At 40.5% G+C, this 16,528-nt stretch overlaps 1 protein-coding gene across 1 annotated transcript; it reads right to left on the reverse strand.

Annotated features, from left to right (window-relative positions):
• Window positions 1-4: 4 nt before the first annotated feature.
• unc13d (unc-13 homolog D (C. elegans)) lies at window positions 5-15,097 on the reverse strand. The gene is made up of 34 exons (XM_085360390.1): window positions 15,010-15,097; window positions 14,136-14,162; window positions 11,944-11,997; window positions 11,774-11,830; window positions 11,578-11,685; window positions 11,425-11,484; window positions 11,146-11,212; window positions 9,698-9,878; window positions 9,573-9,617; window positions 9,008-9,079; window positions 8,858-8,927; window positions 8,665-8,769; window positions 8,291-8,383; window positions 6,905-7,005; window positions 6,381-6,498; window positions 5,979-6,100; window positions 5,800-5,890; window positions 5,654-5,710; window positions 5,468-5,565; window positions 5,320-5,371; window positions 5,092-5,222; window positions 4,553-4,670; window positions 4,311-4,463; window positions 4,127-4,222; window positions 3,839-4,045; window positions 3,682-3,756; window positions 3,320-3,399; window positions 3,088-3,202; window positions 2,299-2,370; window positions 2,127-2,210; window positions 1,926-2,046; window positions 1,714-1,837; window positions 1,402-1,622; window positions 5-117 (listed from the first exon to the last, which is right to left on the reverse strand). Exons 1-34 carry the CDS (start codon window positions 15,067-15,069, stop codon window positions 5-7), a joined length of 3,348 nt encoding a protein of 1,115 aa, XP_085216516.1. The 5' UTR covers window positions 15,070-15,097.
• Window positions 15,098-16,528: the final 1,431 nt, after the last annotated feature.

The raw sequence follows: 16,528 nt of genomic DNA on the forward strand, positions 1-16,528 counted from the left end.
TTCATTATGACTGAATGGCCTCCTGTGACTGTTTCTCTCTCTGTCTTCGCTTCTTTGCAAAAGCCTGCGCCTCCCGGTCTCCTTTCCTGGACTCCAGTAACCGCAGGATGTTGTTGTCTACAGAAATGCACACAAACATAGGTTAGGCTTGAGTGCCACTGATGATTTACAATTTAAGGAACACTTTAAAAACACATCAGATCTCAATGGAAAAAAAGTGATGGTGATGTCTATAGTGATATGGTTAATGGGTTAGGGAGGAAAGGGATGCCACATTGTGAGATTGAAATGAAACTTATAAACCTACAGAGGGCTGATTTCAAAGTGAAACAGTGATATAGCAGGCTAGTATAAATTTCATTGCAGCAAGTTAAAATGATACTCGGAAGTTAGGGCATGCTCCTAATGAGCTGACAGATGGTGTCCTGAGGTATCTCCTCCCAGATCTGGACCAGAGCATCAATGAGCTCCTCGACAGTTTGAGGCGCAACCTGGCGGCATAACGTCCCAGGGGTGCTGTGTTGGACTTAGATCAGGCAAGTGTGCGGGCCAATCAGTGCAATTAATTTCATCATCCTTGAGGAACTGCCTGCATGCTCTTATCTTGTGAAGCCGTGCACAAAGAGGAACGTAGGACCTACTGCACCAGCGTAGGGTCTAATAATGGAGCCAAGGATTTGATCCTGATACCTAATGGCAGGCGGGTTGCTGTTGCTTTGTCTATGTATCTACCCACGGATATGCCTTCCCAAACCATCACTGACTCACCACCAAACTGGTCACCTTTAACAATGTTAGACATTCTCCACGACATCTCCGGACGTCACATGTGCTCAGGGTTAACCTGCTCTCATCTATGAAAAGCCAGTGGTGACTTCATGCCAACCTCAATAAGTCTGTTTGTCATCAACATTCACACCAGTGGCCTGCTGGAGATCATTTTGTAGCTCTGGCAGTGCTCATCCTGTTCCTCCTTCCATGAAGGAGCAGATACTGTCCCTGCTGATAGGTTAAAGACCTTCTATGGCAGCGGTGCCCAGGTCCGTGAGTCGTTTGGTACCGGGCCGCGAGAGTGTCAAATTTACGGTTTTCAGGGTTTTTAATCGTTTTTTAGCTTTATTTTTTAATCGTTTTTATTGTTAGGTTTCCCTTGGTCTTTTCCCACGTGTTAGGAAACAAATCTTCTTTTTTTGGTACCAGTACTGGTTTTATTTTGTTGTATTTACCTGCGACACCTTAAAGGTCGGTCTGTGGTGCAAAACAGGCTGGGACGGCTGTTCTACGGCATGTTCATGCTTTTGAGACTGCCTATGCCAAACCTTCTGGCATAGGCAAGTACTTACAATATGAAGCGCCTTGAGGCATCTGTTGTTGTGATGTAAGTTTAACATACTGACGTACTGTTAGGCTTAGGATGCATCAGAGGCAGGCGGATTTGAGCAGGAACGTTATTTGGCTGTAAGCTGAGTTCATCTCCTTTGGATTCTTCAGCGACTCCCGGTATTGATCTGAGGGACAGAAAGGCCTCGCCTTCAAAGTCGTCTGACCTCAAGGTGTCGTGGTCCAGGACTGTGATCACCAGGCAAGCGCTGTGGGCCTGACACTGTTCCAGTGAAACCAGACTACGACAGAGGAGGGGAGGCAGATACATGAGATGAAACACGTAGAAAGAAGACAGCCACACAGGCTCACGTATGAGAGTGAACTACTTACAATTCAAATGCCTCGTCAAAAAGGGGATTGAGATCGCAGTTTTTGATCTGAGTGCAGCGAGGTTCTACCTCGGGAAAGATGTGGTAAGGCTCCAGACACAGATGCACGAATGGATCACTGAGACCTGCCGTCAATGCACACGTTACTGTATACTTATCATGGATCTAGAGCGCCTGTTTGTATCAACAGGATGTGTTTGTAACTGTTCTCACCATTAGAATCCATTGGTAGGAGGTTGACTGCATTCAGCACGTCAATTCTGAGTCTTTGGTCTGATGTTCTGTAGGATGCTAGGAGGGTGACAGCGCCGTATTTCTCCCCACTGTATGCTTTCTGTAAATCAGCAGAGACAGTGACAGTCTAAAAGAGCTGCAAAAGAAATTTGTGTGATAAGTGTTTATTGCAAAACTCACCTGCTCAAACACTTTCCCTTCAAGGTACTTTTCCACAAGCTGCTGGCTATTCAGGGAGTGGTGAGTGAGGTGGCTTTTGAGGGCCTCGACAGACACAAGAGTGAAATAATAAAGTCAAATCGTTTTAAACTCTTCGGTGAAATGAATAGTTTCTTCTTCTGCAGAGACTCACCTTGTACTCATCAGAGTGAAGTTTATTCAGAGGAAGTCCGTTTCCCTCCGCGTGGAAGCACTGCTCAAGGCACTGACATTTTCAAGAAATGCAAAAATAAATTATTACGCTTTTTACGGGTTTTTTTATTTTGATGACGTCCGCTCAAAATGGTCGTTCTAATGACCAGCAGTCACAGCTCGTCTGCTTCATTGATCTGTAACCTGGGTACACTGCAGTAACCTTACTGATGAGTTTCAATTACTAATTTAAAGTCTAACTGAAACAACATGATGTTCATTTGGTAAATAGTGGTCCCCATTTAAGTCAAAAAGGATGATAAAGAATAGCAGATGAACAGTACTCAAAGCCACGTCCTTAAGAAAGAGGACAAAATCCAGCAAAGATCTTACAGGAGCTGAGAGATCATTTTAGAAGGCCTTGGTTAATATACACGTCACCAAAACCTCATGAGAAATGTTCTTAGTGGAAGGGTAGCTGTTAAGATGCCATATTCAAGGTAGGAAAAAATGCTGAGGTATGCCAAACTACATAAGAACCTTCCTGAAAATCAGTGACAACAGGCCTTATTGAGTGATGGATCGATATTCGATATTTTTGGTATAAATTCTCATCAGTATATACAGAGGAGGTCATGAGAGATATAACAGTCTCAACATCACAGAAGAACGGAGCCAACATTCAAAGAGGAGCTTGGAATGTCCTTTAAGAAGATTGGAGAACTTTTCCTGAAGAGTGCTTAAAGAAATAACAAGACAGCCAGACAGTTTTCTGTGGCTGTGGACCAACCTGCAGTGTATATAGCAACCTCTGGGAGAACACCATTAGCCCCTCTTGCAGTTGATGCTGATTAGCCACCTGGTGGATGATTTTCACTGAGTTATTCCACAGAGGAGTCAGGAGACTGGATATAGAAGATAAAATAAGTTGACACTCTTTAGAAAACTTTCTTGAGACACTGAAAACAAACTACTGGAAAATACACAACACAAGCAGAGCTATCAGACATTAGGCTCAGTACCTGTTGAAGTTCTCTTGAACTAAGTTTTCATTCATGTACTGCAGCTCCTGCTCTATGTAGCGCATAAGAGGGGCTGCAGCCTAAGAACAGAAAAGAGGCTAAATGTTAGGCAAACACAGAAATTCAGTTCACATAGACTTGATTCAATTCAGTCCCCTCAAGGTGATTTATGTTGTGAGTTAAAGAGAAAAGCCAAACAATCAGACCCACTATCAGCAAGCACTTGGTGACTGTGGGAAGGAAAAACTCCCTTTTAACAGGAAGAAACCTTAGGCAGAGGAGGAGCAGCCGTCTGCTGTGACCAACTGGGGATGAGGTGAGAAAACTGGACAAAAGACTGGAAGAGAGCAGGCATGACTCACATCCTCTGTGGATTTGGAAGGAATCCTCCGTCTGGTCGACATGTTTCTGACGTGTGTTTCAATGTCTGTGTTTAACTGAAGAGATATTTCATTTTAAATGTGTGAAATATAGCGTTTTTTAAAAAACTGTCCAGTTTTCCATTCTAGTCTTCGATACCTTCTTCCCAAGAGTGTCTAAAGCTGATCGGATCTCTCGGCCCAAGATGCTCTGGGCCTGCTGGAGCTGTGAGGGCAGCGTGTTTTTGAACTGGCTTTCTCCTATCACATCGTGAGTCCTGTCTCGAAGCCCTGCCCAGTTCAGCTGCGTGGGAAGTCGGGTCAACACAGTCCGCAAGTGCTCCAGGTCATTCACAACCACGCACAACTGCACAGAGAGGAGGAGGACAATCTGGTTGTAGCATTAATTTGTTCCTATAGATTATTTTTGTTGTTTTCTTCTTCTTACCATGTTAATAGCAGAGCCGTGGTCAGAGTTCTTAGACAGCACCCTGACTCTCTCCTTTAGGATTTTACAATAGTTCACCACAATCTTACAAACATCCTGAAAACACACAGAAAGCCGGGATATACAACCAACAATCTTTCCAACAATCACGTAATGTAACCAGTTTATAATCTGATATATGCACCTCGGTGATTTTGACCATGAGCATGAAAGCCTCCTCGGGGTCAGGCCAGGACAGCTGTTCCCACAGCTGGCAGATGGGCTGGATGCACGCCACCAGGTCCACTGCTGAGGAGCTGTGTTTTATTGGTACAACACCAGTTTGCAGTGGTTGGAGCTGAGAAGAAGAAAGGGTTTAAAAATATATATTGACATTTTTCTTTGTGGAAGAAATTTACATTACAATAAGAGTCTTCTGTCATTTACCTGGTCCACCTGGACAGCCCTCTCCACCCTGTCCTGAGTGGTGCTGAATGCCTGGTTCAGCCAGTAAGGCAGAGCCTCTCGGAAACCCTCATGAAAGTTTGACAGCTCTAGCACTCCCCTGAAAAGGCAAACAAGCTCTTGAGCTCCTATTACATTACTTGCATTAAACTCCAAAGTACTGACAGAAGGAATTTAAACTTCAGCTGAACAAACAAAAAATAAATAGATTAAAAAATGGATCGAACGCTTAACTGAAGTGTCAGCACCACTTTAAAAAACATGAATACAACCCGGTTTCTGTGCAAATTTGGGCCCACACGTGTAATGTTAATACAATTAAAAGGCAGTGATTGGAATAATTTGTATCCAACACAATGTAATTGACAAAATCTTTAGGGTTTTTGATAAGGAAACAGTTTATATGACTAATTGTGAGGTTTTCCAGCAGCTGTTTTAGAAACAGGGTGGTACATTTGGAGCGATGGGACAAGTGAAGGGCTGCCATATAAGATAGATCACTGAGTGTGATGATTTCTGACCTTTTCTGTAAGAAAGCTTTGTCTTTGTAGATGGCCTGCAAGCTCAGATAAACTGGGAACAGGCTGTTGGCTAGTTTCTGCTCCATCTGATCCTCCATTAACGACAAGGTTTCCCTCATTTCTTTTGCAATCTGTGGAGGAAAGGAGAGAACAATGTGGCGAGAAATGACCAGATTCATTAAGAAGAAGGTTGACGGGGCTTGAAGGGACTGTTCCATTTCTACTTACCAGGGAGTCAAACCTCTTATAGGTGACAGTGAACACATCAACTTGCACAGCACTGTTGTGATAAAAACATCATGAGAACAGGGAAGGTTTTCATTCATTTCAAGCTACTGTAAGCCAAGTAAAAAATAACATTTAATTGCCTTCTTACCTCACAAATACTCTGTTCCAAACGTCTTTGTTGTGTTTTATGTCTTCCTGCACCTCCCCAATCAACCTAGAGAGGGCGCTCCCAATCTCTGAGAGGTCCTGTGTGACAGCATAGTGCAAAAATAGTAAGTGTAGTGCAATAAAATGGAGATGCCAGGTAAGATTTTCATGATGTGCTTGACTTTACCTTAGTCATCGGCTGATGCAAACCCTTTTTGATCACGAACCAGTCCTCTGTACCTTTCTGATATAAAAGTAATGTGATGAGTACTTACAGTTATATGATGTACTAAACATTAAGATGGCAATAATCTCCCAAGTATGATGACTGACCTGCATAGCATCGGTGACCTCATCATGCAGGTCAAACTGAGCTGGATTTAATTTCTGAAAAGCCTGTGTCTTACAGATCTGGACTAATATCCTAAAAAAAGCACAAGTACTTCATAATCAAAATCCTCAGCTACAACAGCTCTGCCGCCGAGTCTGTAAACACTTATAACCACGTGTACCTGAGCAGTCTGTGTAGTTTCGGAGTAGCGCTGGGTGTTGGAGGGAAGATGTCTCTGTATTTGGCCACCAGACACAGGCCGTACTGTAGGAAGCCGTGAAGAGAGTCCCCAAGTTCCTGTTTCTGATAACAGAGTGCAACACCTTCCTCAACACTTCTGGCATTGAAAGTCAGCTCCTGGCTTCTTTTAACTTTTTTATTAATGACTATCACAGGACAGAAAAATCATCATTAAAGCGAGATGACGAGTAAAAGTAGGTGACATAGTTAGGTTGCATTAGCAGTGAAAGTATGCAGGTCCCTGCGCTGTTAAAGCTCTTCACCTCTTTTCAGAAATTCTCACAGTAAAGCACATTTGCTTCTGAATTATGCAGCTGTGTGACAGTGAGTTGAGCACTTATACCTGTTGGTAGGGCAGCTCCTGCTGGTGCCAGTGGTATTCTATACTCGTGAGCTGCTGTAACAGCACAGACGAGTCCACTTCTAAGCTCTGGTACAACTTACTGTACGCCACCCATTTCCTGTCAGGGGCACACACATCCACATTTATTCAGAAGCACAACTGAAAGCTGGCACAGCAGTAACAGTAACTAAGGTTAACAGCCGCACTAATGTACACTAATGTACTGTGTGTTTTTGACACACAGTCTTCTAATTTTGTCTTTAACTGATGTGTATTGGTAAAATCCCAAAATGACGAATGTAATTAGGTTTCAGTTACATTTTGTGGGGATTCTTTGACTTGGATCACACTGACTTACAATATGTCCATCATACCTCTGATGCAATATCACTGGAAGCTGATAAATGATAAAAATATAGCAATAGATTGATAGATCTAGAGTTTATGATTCTCTTCAGCTAACGCAGGGCTTGTTTTATCTTCTTCTCATATGAAATTTACAACATGTTAAATATGGTGCTTACGCCAGGTCCTGAAGAAAAGGTGAGAGGTCGTTCTGCGTAGCGTACAGTTCGAGCAGAGTCTGGGCCTCGCCGCACAACTCCCCTTTCCACGGGGCAGAACTCTGAGAGACACAAAACAAGATCAGAAGGTTAAAGGGAGAGTTCACCCTAAAATCAAATCCAGACATTTTTTAGTACTACTACAGGCCTGTGCTGCAGTATTGTTTCGATTGTCCATCCGTGCAATTGTTTAAATATAAAGATGAATGTCATGATTCTTTTATAAGGTGTTGCAGGTGCATAAGGGCTAAAAAGGTGGTTGTAAAGGCAATGTGATGGCATCCTGACATATCCTGCATAATTCAACTTTTGTAGATATAAATGAGATCCTGTCAAATTAAAATGATATGACGCTTTTATTAAGGCGTGATAGGTGCATAAATACTCAAAACAGGTCATTTTAGCCTGCTGATAAGTGGTTTCCGAGTAATGGGATAGCATCATGATATGACATGTGTAATTCAGCTTTTTTCAGATGTAAAGCAGACGTTTTTGTCATGTTCTTAAAATGATAAAACGCTTTTATAAGGTGTTGCTGGTGGATAAAGGCTCATTGACATCATCAGAAAGGATAATAACATCATGATGGCATCAACATATCTGATATCTCTAAGTGGACTTAGATGAAGGGTGCCAAGTTTGGTTGAGCAACTCTTGAATGTGTAGTTTGCAGACAGACAGACAGACATTTCCGGTACTACAGTAAGCTTTATTCCTCTAAATATTCTTTGTTGTGAGTTGCTGACTTTTGGAGATCCCAGCTGTAAAATTAGTTGTCTTCTTCTGAACAGAATGGCTAAATCCAATCCAATAAAACAAAATAAATAAAAAGGTCACCATCACTGTCTTTCCAGAAATCCAGAAACAAATAGTGAGAAGTTTCATGCAAGCACTATTTTCTTCCCAACAACCACCAACCGTAATACTTTACAAAAGAATTTGAGGCTTGCTCTTGTGACAAGATGCGAGCACTGATGGTGCCCCCCTTGGCTGATGGGTAATGTTAGCTAGCTCCACACTCGATGCAGTTGGGTGTAAAGGAAAAAGTTCCTACATGAAACGGTCATAAGAAGGTTTGTGAACTTTTCGAGTGAACTTTGTTTCTATTATCTATTATGCTTCATGGACAGAAAAAGAAACTTATTGAGTTTTTCAAATTAACTTTTCGTGCTTTGAGCATTAGAGGGGAAGTGGTTAGGGTTAACTACGTAATTAAGCAAAAGTACACATCTTTACGTTTATTTTCTGGTGAACTGTCCCTTTAAAGAAGAAAAAGACAGCACGAAGAGAGAGAAATGAGAGACTGATGAAGGATTTTGAGAAGAGCTGAGAGGATGTTTGCCTAACCTGTTGCTTTGAGATGTAAGCCTGGACAAACTGCTGCAGAATGCCACAGTAGTTGACGTAAGCGCTTCGGCCGGCGCTCAGGGTCCCATCTCTCTGTCAGTCACACAACACATAGAAAGTATTTTCTGTTAGACATATAAATGCTATGTTCTCTGTTGTGCAAGAAGCGCAAGTCTCTCCTATTAGAGTATTGTGTCATTAACTTCACTGTTATTGAATCCACTTCCTCTTTCTTGAGTAAGTTTAGACATCAAAGAGGTTTCATGAGTGCACATTTCTTCATTTATTCTAACAGAGACGCTCTGTAAAACTACGCTCTGTAAAACTACGCTCTGTAAAACTACACGGACACTGCAAAGAGGGCATCTTTTTACCCCTTTGTGGATGAACTTGAGGTTAAGGTGGCACTGGCCACGATTAGGGTAAGTCTCTGTTCTGGGCTCCAGAGTGTACCAGTTGTCTTCAGTACAGTGGAGCTCCTGTAGTGTGAGGATAGAAAATGGTTACTAGACTGGAAAGAGAGCGCTGAGCAAAAACAGACGATACAAAAATAAGATCATTTAATACCTTCAGTTTTATAACGACTTTTCCCAAAAAGTCGTCTGTTCCTTTTTCTTTTTTGGCCTCCTTGATCATCCTAAACAGGTACGAGTAGAAACACTTAGCTGTTTTGCATAATCAACTTTTTATGTGTAAGTCACAGAGAAAGTAGAATACCTTCTTAAATTATTTAGGTTGGTTGTGAACTCCTCTAGTTTCTGTGTGAGTGACACCTCTTCATCTTTGTCCCTGTAGCAGAAAAGGCACAGCACAAAGGAATGCAGTGAAAAGACCATTTTATAGGGAATCTAATATGCTCATCTCAAATGCCATATTATTGTTTTTGCACCCTACTAGAGCAGCTTTGCATGATGGGCAGTTCAAGCTAATCCTTATTAATCCTTTCAGCTAGCCGTCTTTGTGAAATAAACAGTTTTAGCTCATTCTTGCCCCCTTCAAGCACACTTTGTTCTGATTGGCTGCCTCTCACAAACAAATGTTAGGAACAGCAGGTGGGTGGGGCATCTGTTCTCACAGCTAGAGCTCTGTATGCATGAGAGGACAGTAGTCTCAAGCCCGAGCTTTGGGCTCACTTGTAGCACAATCTCTTGTTCACCCATCATTTGAGACTTTGACCACATTTAATTTAATTATTGTAACTCCATATATTTGACAGAAGATAAGGAAAAGCATAATTAATTAACTTTAAAACAAACAAAGTGAAGGTTTCTGTTTTTCTCACCACATCTCAAGGTGGAAGCTGGCACCTGCAAAATGTCCAAATTCTCTGAAAGGAAGAGAAACAGTAGAAGGTAATGTGGGCGTTTCAATCTACTTCAGCAGAAATGATCAAGAATTGTGACTCACAGTATGAACGTTTGGTTCCAGATGGGGTTAAGAGTTTGCTTTTTAATGTCTGTTTGGTAGATTTTATCATGTGATACTGCATCCTTTACGACAGATTTAAGGGGTTTGGCTCTGGACTGGCGAGTCCGACTCTCCTCCTCATCCTCCATTATAGTGAGCAAACAGTATGGATCACTGAAACCTGTTCAAAACAAACAGTTTTTGATTAACTCAAGTCACCTCCAAAAAGAGATTAACCAATCATAAAAATGTAAACTCAGTAAATTCAAATATGAATCACGTTTGGTAGAGGAGAATGACTAAAGATTCTTAGAAGGAAGGCACAAGATCTTCACTTCTTTTTTTCTGAGGATAATCATTTTGAGAAAATATGCACATTATAAACTATAGACTATTAACCTTATCAGGATTTGCAAACAGAGGAACACTAACCATACGACATTAACTAGTCTGGCATTTCGGATTTGTGACAATCATGGCGACAATGAATCAGACCCCAGTCACACAGGGCTGGAGACTGCTGCATAACCATCTGGCAGTTTAGGGTTGTCTACAAAATAAATCAAATCAAATCGATCCCTGATTCTTCCAGTCCACATCCCAAAGTTTTCCTTGGGTAAGATGCAGAACCCCATTGGATGAGACTTAACTGAGGAAAAAGATACTATATAAATAGCAGTCTATTTACGAAATTAACCAGAATTCTCCAGGAACTACCGCTAACCAATCAGGTCATACACATTTTTCTCTAGCATGGTTGTATCAAGAACATGGCAGACAACAATCCCCCCCACCATCATGTAAGAAACTTCAATTGTAGCTTACAAGCTAAATGCTAATTTAACATGCTAAAAAGGTAACAATGACAATGGAAACACGACAATTCTTCAGCATTAAGTTGCTAGTATTTAATCACATTTTTAGACATCAATCATCATTTTATATCATGAGTTTTGGGGCTTTTAGTTATAATCCACAGTACTGGAAAGATGGCAGCAAAGAGGCACAATGTTCAGCTTTTCTAAAACATTCCAGCTCAAAAGGGAAAATCTGAAATACCCAAAGTTGCACTTTTTAATGTCAATCCATCCATTACCATTTGGAAGCTATGTCTGCTTTTGCATTAAATGTATATGATCGTGTTTTTTAGGCACTTTCGGTGTTTGACTTTTTTAGGTGATCACACACAGTAAATTTGATTGATTAATAACTTTCATAGTATAATTTCTATTTCTTTGTTTTAAAAAAATAAAGAAAGAAAAGAAAGAAAGAAAACCCCCAAACAAAAAATAGTAAGATGATGTGCAGTCTGGTCAAGTCTAGCCTAGCTGAAATCAACATCGATATAGAATCTCTGGCTAAAAAAGAAACACATTAAAAGGAGTCTCAATCATCACATCACTGAAAAGTGATAACCCCCTCTCTGTACGGGAAAGGCAAGAACTCACCACTGATGTCTTTTCCCAGAATTCCCTTGGCTTCCTTGACAGTGGCCATCAGACAATATACTGGGGGCTGGATGGATAAGAGGGTTAGATAATAAAACAACATTAAACAGCATTAACTGTTTAATGTAATATTGTTTGCAGCATTAAACATACTGATGACATCATTTCTGCCACAGTAAAGACAGTGGAAAATAGAATTCTTATGACTACTATTAATAGATGTTGGTGGTCTTCAGCATCGCATTTATTGGAACAAGTATGCAGACTTCCTTTTCTCACCTCTGTGCTCTGTACTTTCTCCAGCAGACTGTCGTGCTCTGATTCTGTCATAGTGAAAGCCTGGTAGATAGGATGGATTGAACAATCATCTAGTTGCACACCAACGCAGTTGGAAAGTTATGAGTGCCGTTATACACGCGTGTACGTTTTTACCTCTCGGATGTACCGTCGAAGCTGGTCATCTGTGAAAATCTCATTTGAAGACGGTTTCCCCATTTTGTGTGCGATGGTGTACAGTAGCTCCTTATACAGAGGCTTGAGCTTTTAACAGACATAATCAGATTGAGAACGTTGTTTGAAAATGCCATTTTATGTGCTGAACATAGTCATACACTGGAAGTGATTATACCTCCATCTCCTTGTGTCTCCTTGCTTTCTCTTCTGGATTTTCATCTTCTTTAAAATCCTAAAGGAGACACGGGAAAACTATGTTTCCATGATTCTGTTTGATAAATATGGGAATCATGCATAATTTTAACCTGAAATTTAAGCATTTAAAACACATGCAGGGTGACTTACCCTCCCTCTCAATTTCCTTGTCAACCCTAGTTTACGTGTATGCACAGGTGAAAACTGGAAAGGGAAACACAGAAAACGTCAAAAAGCAGACATGAAAGGAACATTTTAAAACTATACAATGGATTACAATGGATCACAGTGAGTTTCAAGTTAGTGAAGGTATCGTATCTACGATCTAAAACGTCATCATTTCTGTACAGTGAAAAATATAGATTCAACTTGAAGGACTTGACATGAAATTATGCACACATATAAAATCCATTCATTATCCTCATACAATGCAACTTTCTCTATATTACTTTAGAATCAACATATCAAAGCTTCCAAATTTCTATTTTGTTTTTTGCCTCATGTAGATACCTTAGTTCTTAGTATCCTATGTAGATACATTTGTATCTACATAACTAATTACCACAAAGATTCTGCATATTTTGACATTCACTTTTCTTATAGGACGTGTTCTGGTTTGTCTGCAACTTGATTTTTTCTTTAGCAATACCTCCAGGTTGAATTCTGAAACACAGTTCTCAACAACTGTTGGAAAGATTTAGATTAAATTTTATACAGACATTCATTGTGTACAGAGGGTAACACCGATTGTGCCACCACAGTGTCAAAGCGTTAACCTATTTAGTAAAATAATCCAACATCTATTCACAGACTTATACAAGATGTCCAGTGTCCGGCAGCCTCGCCTCTGTCAGTGCGCCCCAGGGCAGCTGTGGCTACAATGTAGCTTGCCATCGCCAGGGTGAATGGGTGAATGACTGAATGTAGTGTGAAGCGCTTTGGGGTCCTTAGGGACTAGAAAAGCGCTATACAAATGCAGGCCATTTACCATTTGTGACATTCATTGTTCGAAGAGGATATGTCCTAGTAACTGTTCCCCTGTTCATGAGGGGACTTTCCTGTACCAAAGCCAGTACAATAACTATGGGAAGGATTGTCCACACATTCAAAGTCTTCTAATAACGAGACCTCCTGGCTTTAACATATTCAGTAAAATAGTCCAATATCTACTTGTCACATTGGCAGCTCTTTGAGCAAATTCCCTATAAAAATTCCTGAGATTTTGTACATTTTGACATTGTCCACAGAGGACATTTGCTAATGACTTTGAGGACTTTTGAAGGTGCTGTCCTGACAAAGACTGGAAGGATTGAAATGAAATTGTGCACAGATGTTCATGGTCCTCAAAAGATGAATTTTACAGATTTATTCTCTAGTATCACCATAATGTAATTTAGCAATTTCTCCCAATATCTACAGGACAGACTTGCACAAGGTCTGCAGATGTTAAGTGAAAAGTGCATATTCTTCACGTTGCCTCTACTCGAGCTTCCTCCACCAGTCCAAACATATGTGGGTTAATTTCTCTTTGGCAATTCTGGTTTGTAAGTTTGCAATAAACTGGCAACCTGTCCCATGTGTTCCTTGACTTTTCCTTCTTGGAGTTGGGATATGCTCCAACCCTTCCCGCATTGGATAAGCAGAACGAAATGGCTATTCTTAAAGGATTTATCGTAATGATTCTGGGGGGGATATCTGACTTTTTCTCAGCCAGTGCAACCAAGCTGATCTGCAATAAAATTTCTTGACCGCTATCGGAGGGATTAACTTAAAATTTAGTACAACAGTTTTTGTCACAAGAGGATGAAATCTCCACTAGTAAAAAACTTGGGTACATTTTGTACCAAGTGTAGCATAATGACTTGCGATGGGATTATTTTTCCTCTTGGAACAAAAGCAGCAGCTAAGCTTTGAGAAAGCGAGAGAGACATCTCAATAGTAACTCAACAAGTTATTGTTCTTTTTACTGATCAATAGATCTTGCATCACATGACTTCTAAAAATGGTGATCATGTATAACAGAAAGGTAAATTGTGTAGTTGCAGTGTATACTTAATGTAGTCTAAGCACTTTCAGTGGTCAGACTAGAAAGGAACTATATAAATCCATTCCATTATTTAGCCTTGAGTGGTAATTAGCAATAAACCTGCTAACCATTACACATCTAACTATCTATAAATATGACAGTGTCAACATGCTGAGAACAGTGATACAGAGTCTTTAGGCTCTGGTCTTTCAGTTTGGCTAGTTTGGTTTAGTTAAATTCCCCCCCCCCGAACACACACAAAAACACACACTGGTTTAGTTCATCACAGCCAAGCCAATTGTTTGTGTTTTTTTACCTGTTTGAGTCTTGGTAAGCCATGCTCCTGGAAAAAACAAGGGAAAGGTGCTTATGTTGCACATTTAAATGGATGTAAAAAAAAGCAACTACTTCAGTTGAATCAAACTGAAACTAACAGGAATTTAAATGTGATCTCAAGTCACTACAGCCTTCGCTACAAGTTCTTCCTGTGCAAAAAGTACATCAATGCTGGTCTGAAGAAATGCGAGTGCTTCTTTAAAGTTTCTGATAAGGCCTGCCTATGCAAGAGACTTCCTCTGTCACTGATAATGAAACTGACTTGGAAGCAAAAGCAAACCAACAATCCAGGAAATTCACTTGAAAGGGAATCGTTATAAACATAGTCTGAAAATAATTATGCAGATACACACGTACCCAACCTCAACAAACGCACATGCACACGAGTACAGCATTTTCATTATGTACCAATGTAGCAAACCCTTCAAAAGTAAATGATTGCAAAACACTTTTGTGAAAAATATGTTTAATTCTTCATGATCTGATGTTTTCCCCCCCTAAAATAATAATGAATCATAGTCACAGCATCTCAAAATAGCCATTTGGAGACAGTGACTCAACTTCGGATGCAACAACACTGTTGTAGCTGCCATTTTATGTTTTTTTTTTTCTTTTAATTTTTATATAATTACCCTAAAATGCAAAAAAGCTTTGCTAGTATAACAAGCCACTGAAAACCAAACCAGGAAAATCTTTCAAACCCAGAGCAGAAATATTTGAAGGGATCATCAGTTTGCTTGTGGCCCGATCACCGTGTAACATAAGTAGTTAATAACTTAAGGAGAATCAAATTTAAATAAATATTGTGTAGCCTACAATCATGCCAACATATTGAAATGCACTGTAGTCCTTACCTGTTCAGGTGTTTGCAGTAGATTGTCTCCTTTGTTCGTGGGCTCACTTTGACTTGACATATTGATGCGAATCTAAGATCATCAGACTCCTGCCTCGTGAGCTGCTGAGTCTAGTGTGCGCGATATAGGGAAGCTGAGTGCTTTGGTGTGTTTCGATGAACTGTCACACAGCAGCCGGAAGTCATCACTTCCTGTAGAAGGTGGTAATGTCAATGACTGTGACTTATGACTTTTTCTTCATCTAGTGCCCTACATTTTGTTTGAATACAAAATACTGGTCTGGCTCCCTGTTACCTTTGCATATACAAACATCAACACACACACACACACACACAGTGTTTTACATCTCAGGACATGAGATTTGTTGTAAATCAAGCTTTAAAGGTTACATTCACTGTTCGCGTTATGAAATAAAATTTATGTCCTGGGAGCAAATTTTCCATAACTTGACAGATGATGAATTAAATAATGAAACTGCGTGTAACATGAGACAGTGCAGCCTGTCTGTGGAGTGTGGTTAGTTTTACCTGTGTTTATTTAGAATGTTGACTTACTCCATTATACTACTCCACTATGAGTTCATATACGCTGCTCCAAAAAACGGTACAGCCGACTAAACCTGTGATATTATTCTCTTGTTTTGCTTCTTGCTAGTGTCCTTGTCACTACTTGTAGCATAAGACAGTATCTGCAGGCTATTTTGGTTGCACAGGTAATCTAGTTTCTCCAGGAGGGCACATTTAATGCAATCTGAAGAATGTTGAGGAGGTACCAGAAAATTAAATAGCGAGAGCTGGACACTGTCTGATCTACATATTTCTGATCAGACTCCTTGAGTAAGGGGCAAGGTCCTGAGATCATTTAGTGGGATCTGTGTTCACAGACTAGCATTTACAGCTCAAATGGCATTTGCCTAAGAAATACAGAGTGGTGCCTGTCCAGACACGTCTATATAGCACGCAATGCTAGACTGGCTAATGAGTTGGTGTTTTTTTTTTTAATTGAGAGAAGTTCAGGAGACACTATTTGCAGTATTTTATTATCAGGCAGTTAAAGATTTGGCTTGCATAGCTGTGGACCTCTATTCGGGCAGTCTGCACACGGAGAAGTGAAGCACAATTCCTAATTCAAAGTATATACTTAGACACATGGAAACAAGAAATATTTGTGATTGGCTATTGATGGAGAGATGCCACGGTTTAGACTCAACATACCCTGATTTGTTCTTCTCGAAGTCCTTCTGGATGGCAGCGGTCATTGTCCTCCACTCAGGGATCTTGTCCTGTCACAATAAAGTCTCCATGTCTTGTCCACTAGAACCACCTGTTGTCAGACACCCAAAGCCAAGCAGCCTGTCCTATCTGAAACTGTGTTGTGTAAAGGTGAAGCAATTTACTTTCAACACTCAACTCCTTCCATGCCTCTTTGTTAACCCTTCACAGCTTGAGATTAGTAAAGCTTGTATAATTCTAATGAAGAGTGTATCAACTCTATTATGAGCGTACAATTGCAACTAATG

The sequence above is a fragment of the Diplotaxodon limnothrissa genome, linkage group LG8 (assembly GCF_057381915.1).
Source record: "Diplotaxodon limnothrissa isolate DT_005_m linkage group LG8, D_limnothrissa_male_GT1.1, whole genome shotgun sequence".
Classification (NCBI taxonomy): Eukaryota; Metazoa; Chordata; class Actinopteri; order Cichliformes; family Cichlidae; genus Diplotaxodon; species Diplotaxodon limnothrissa.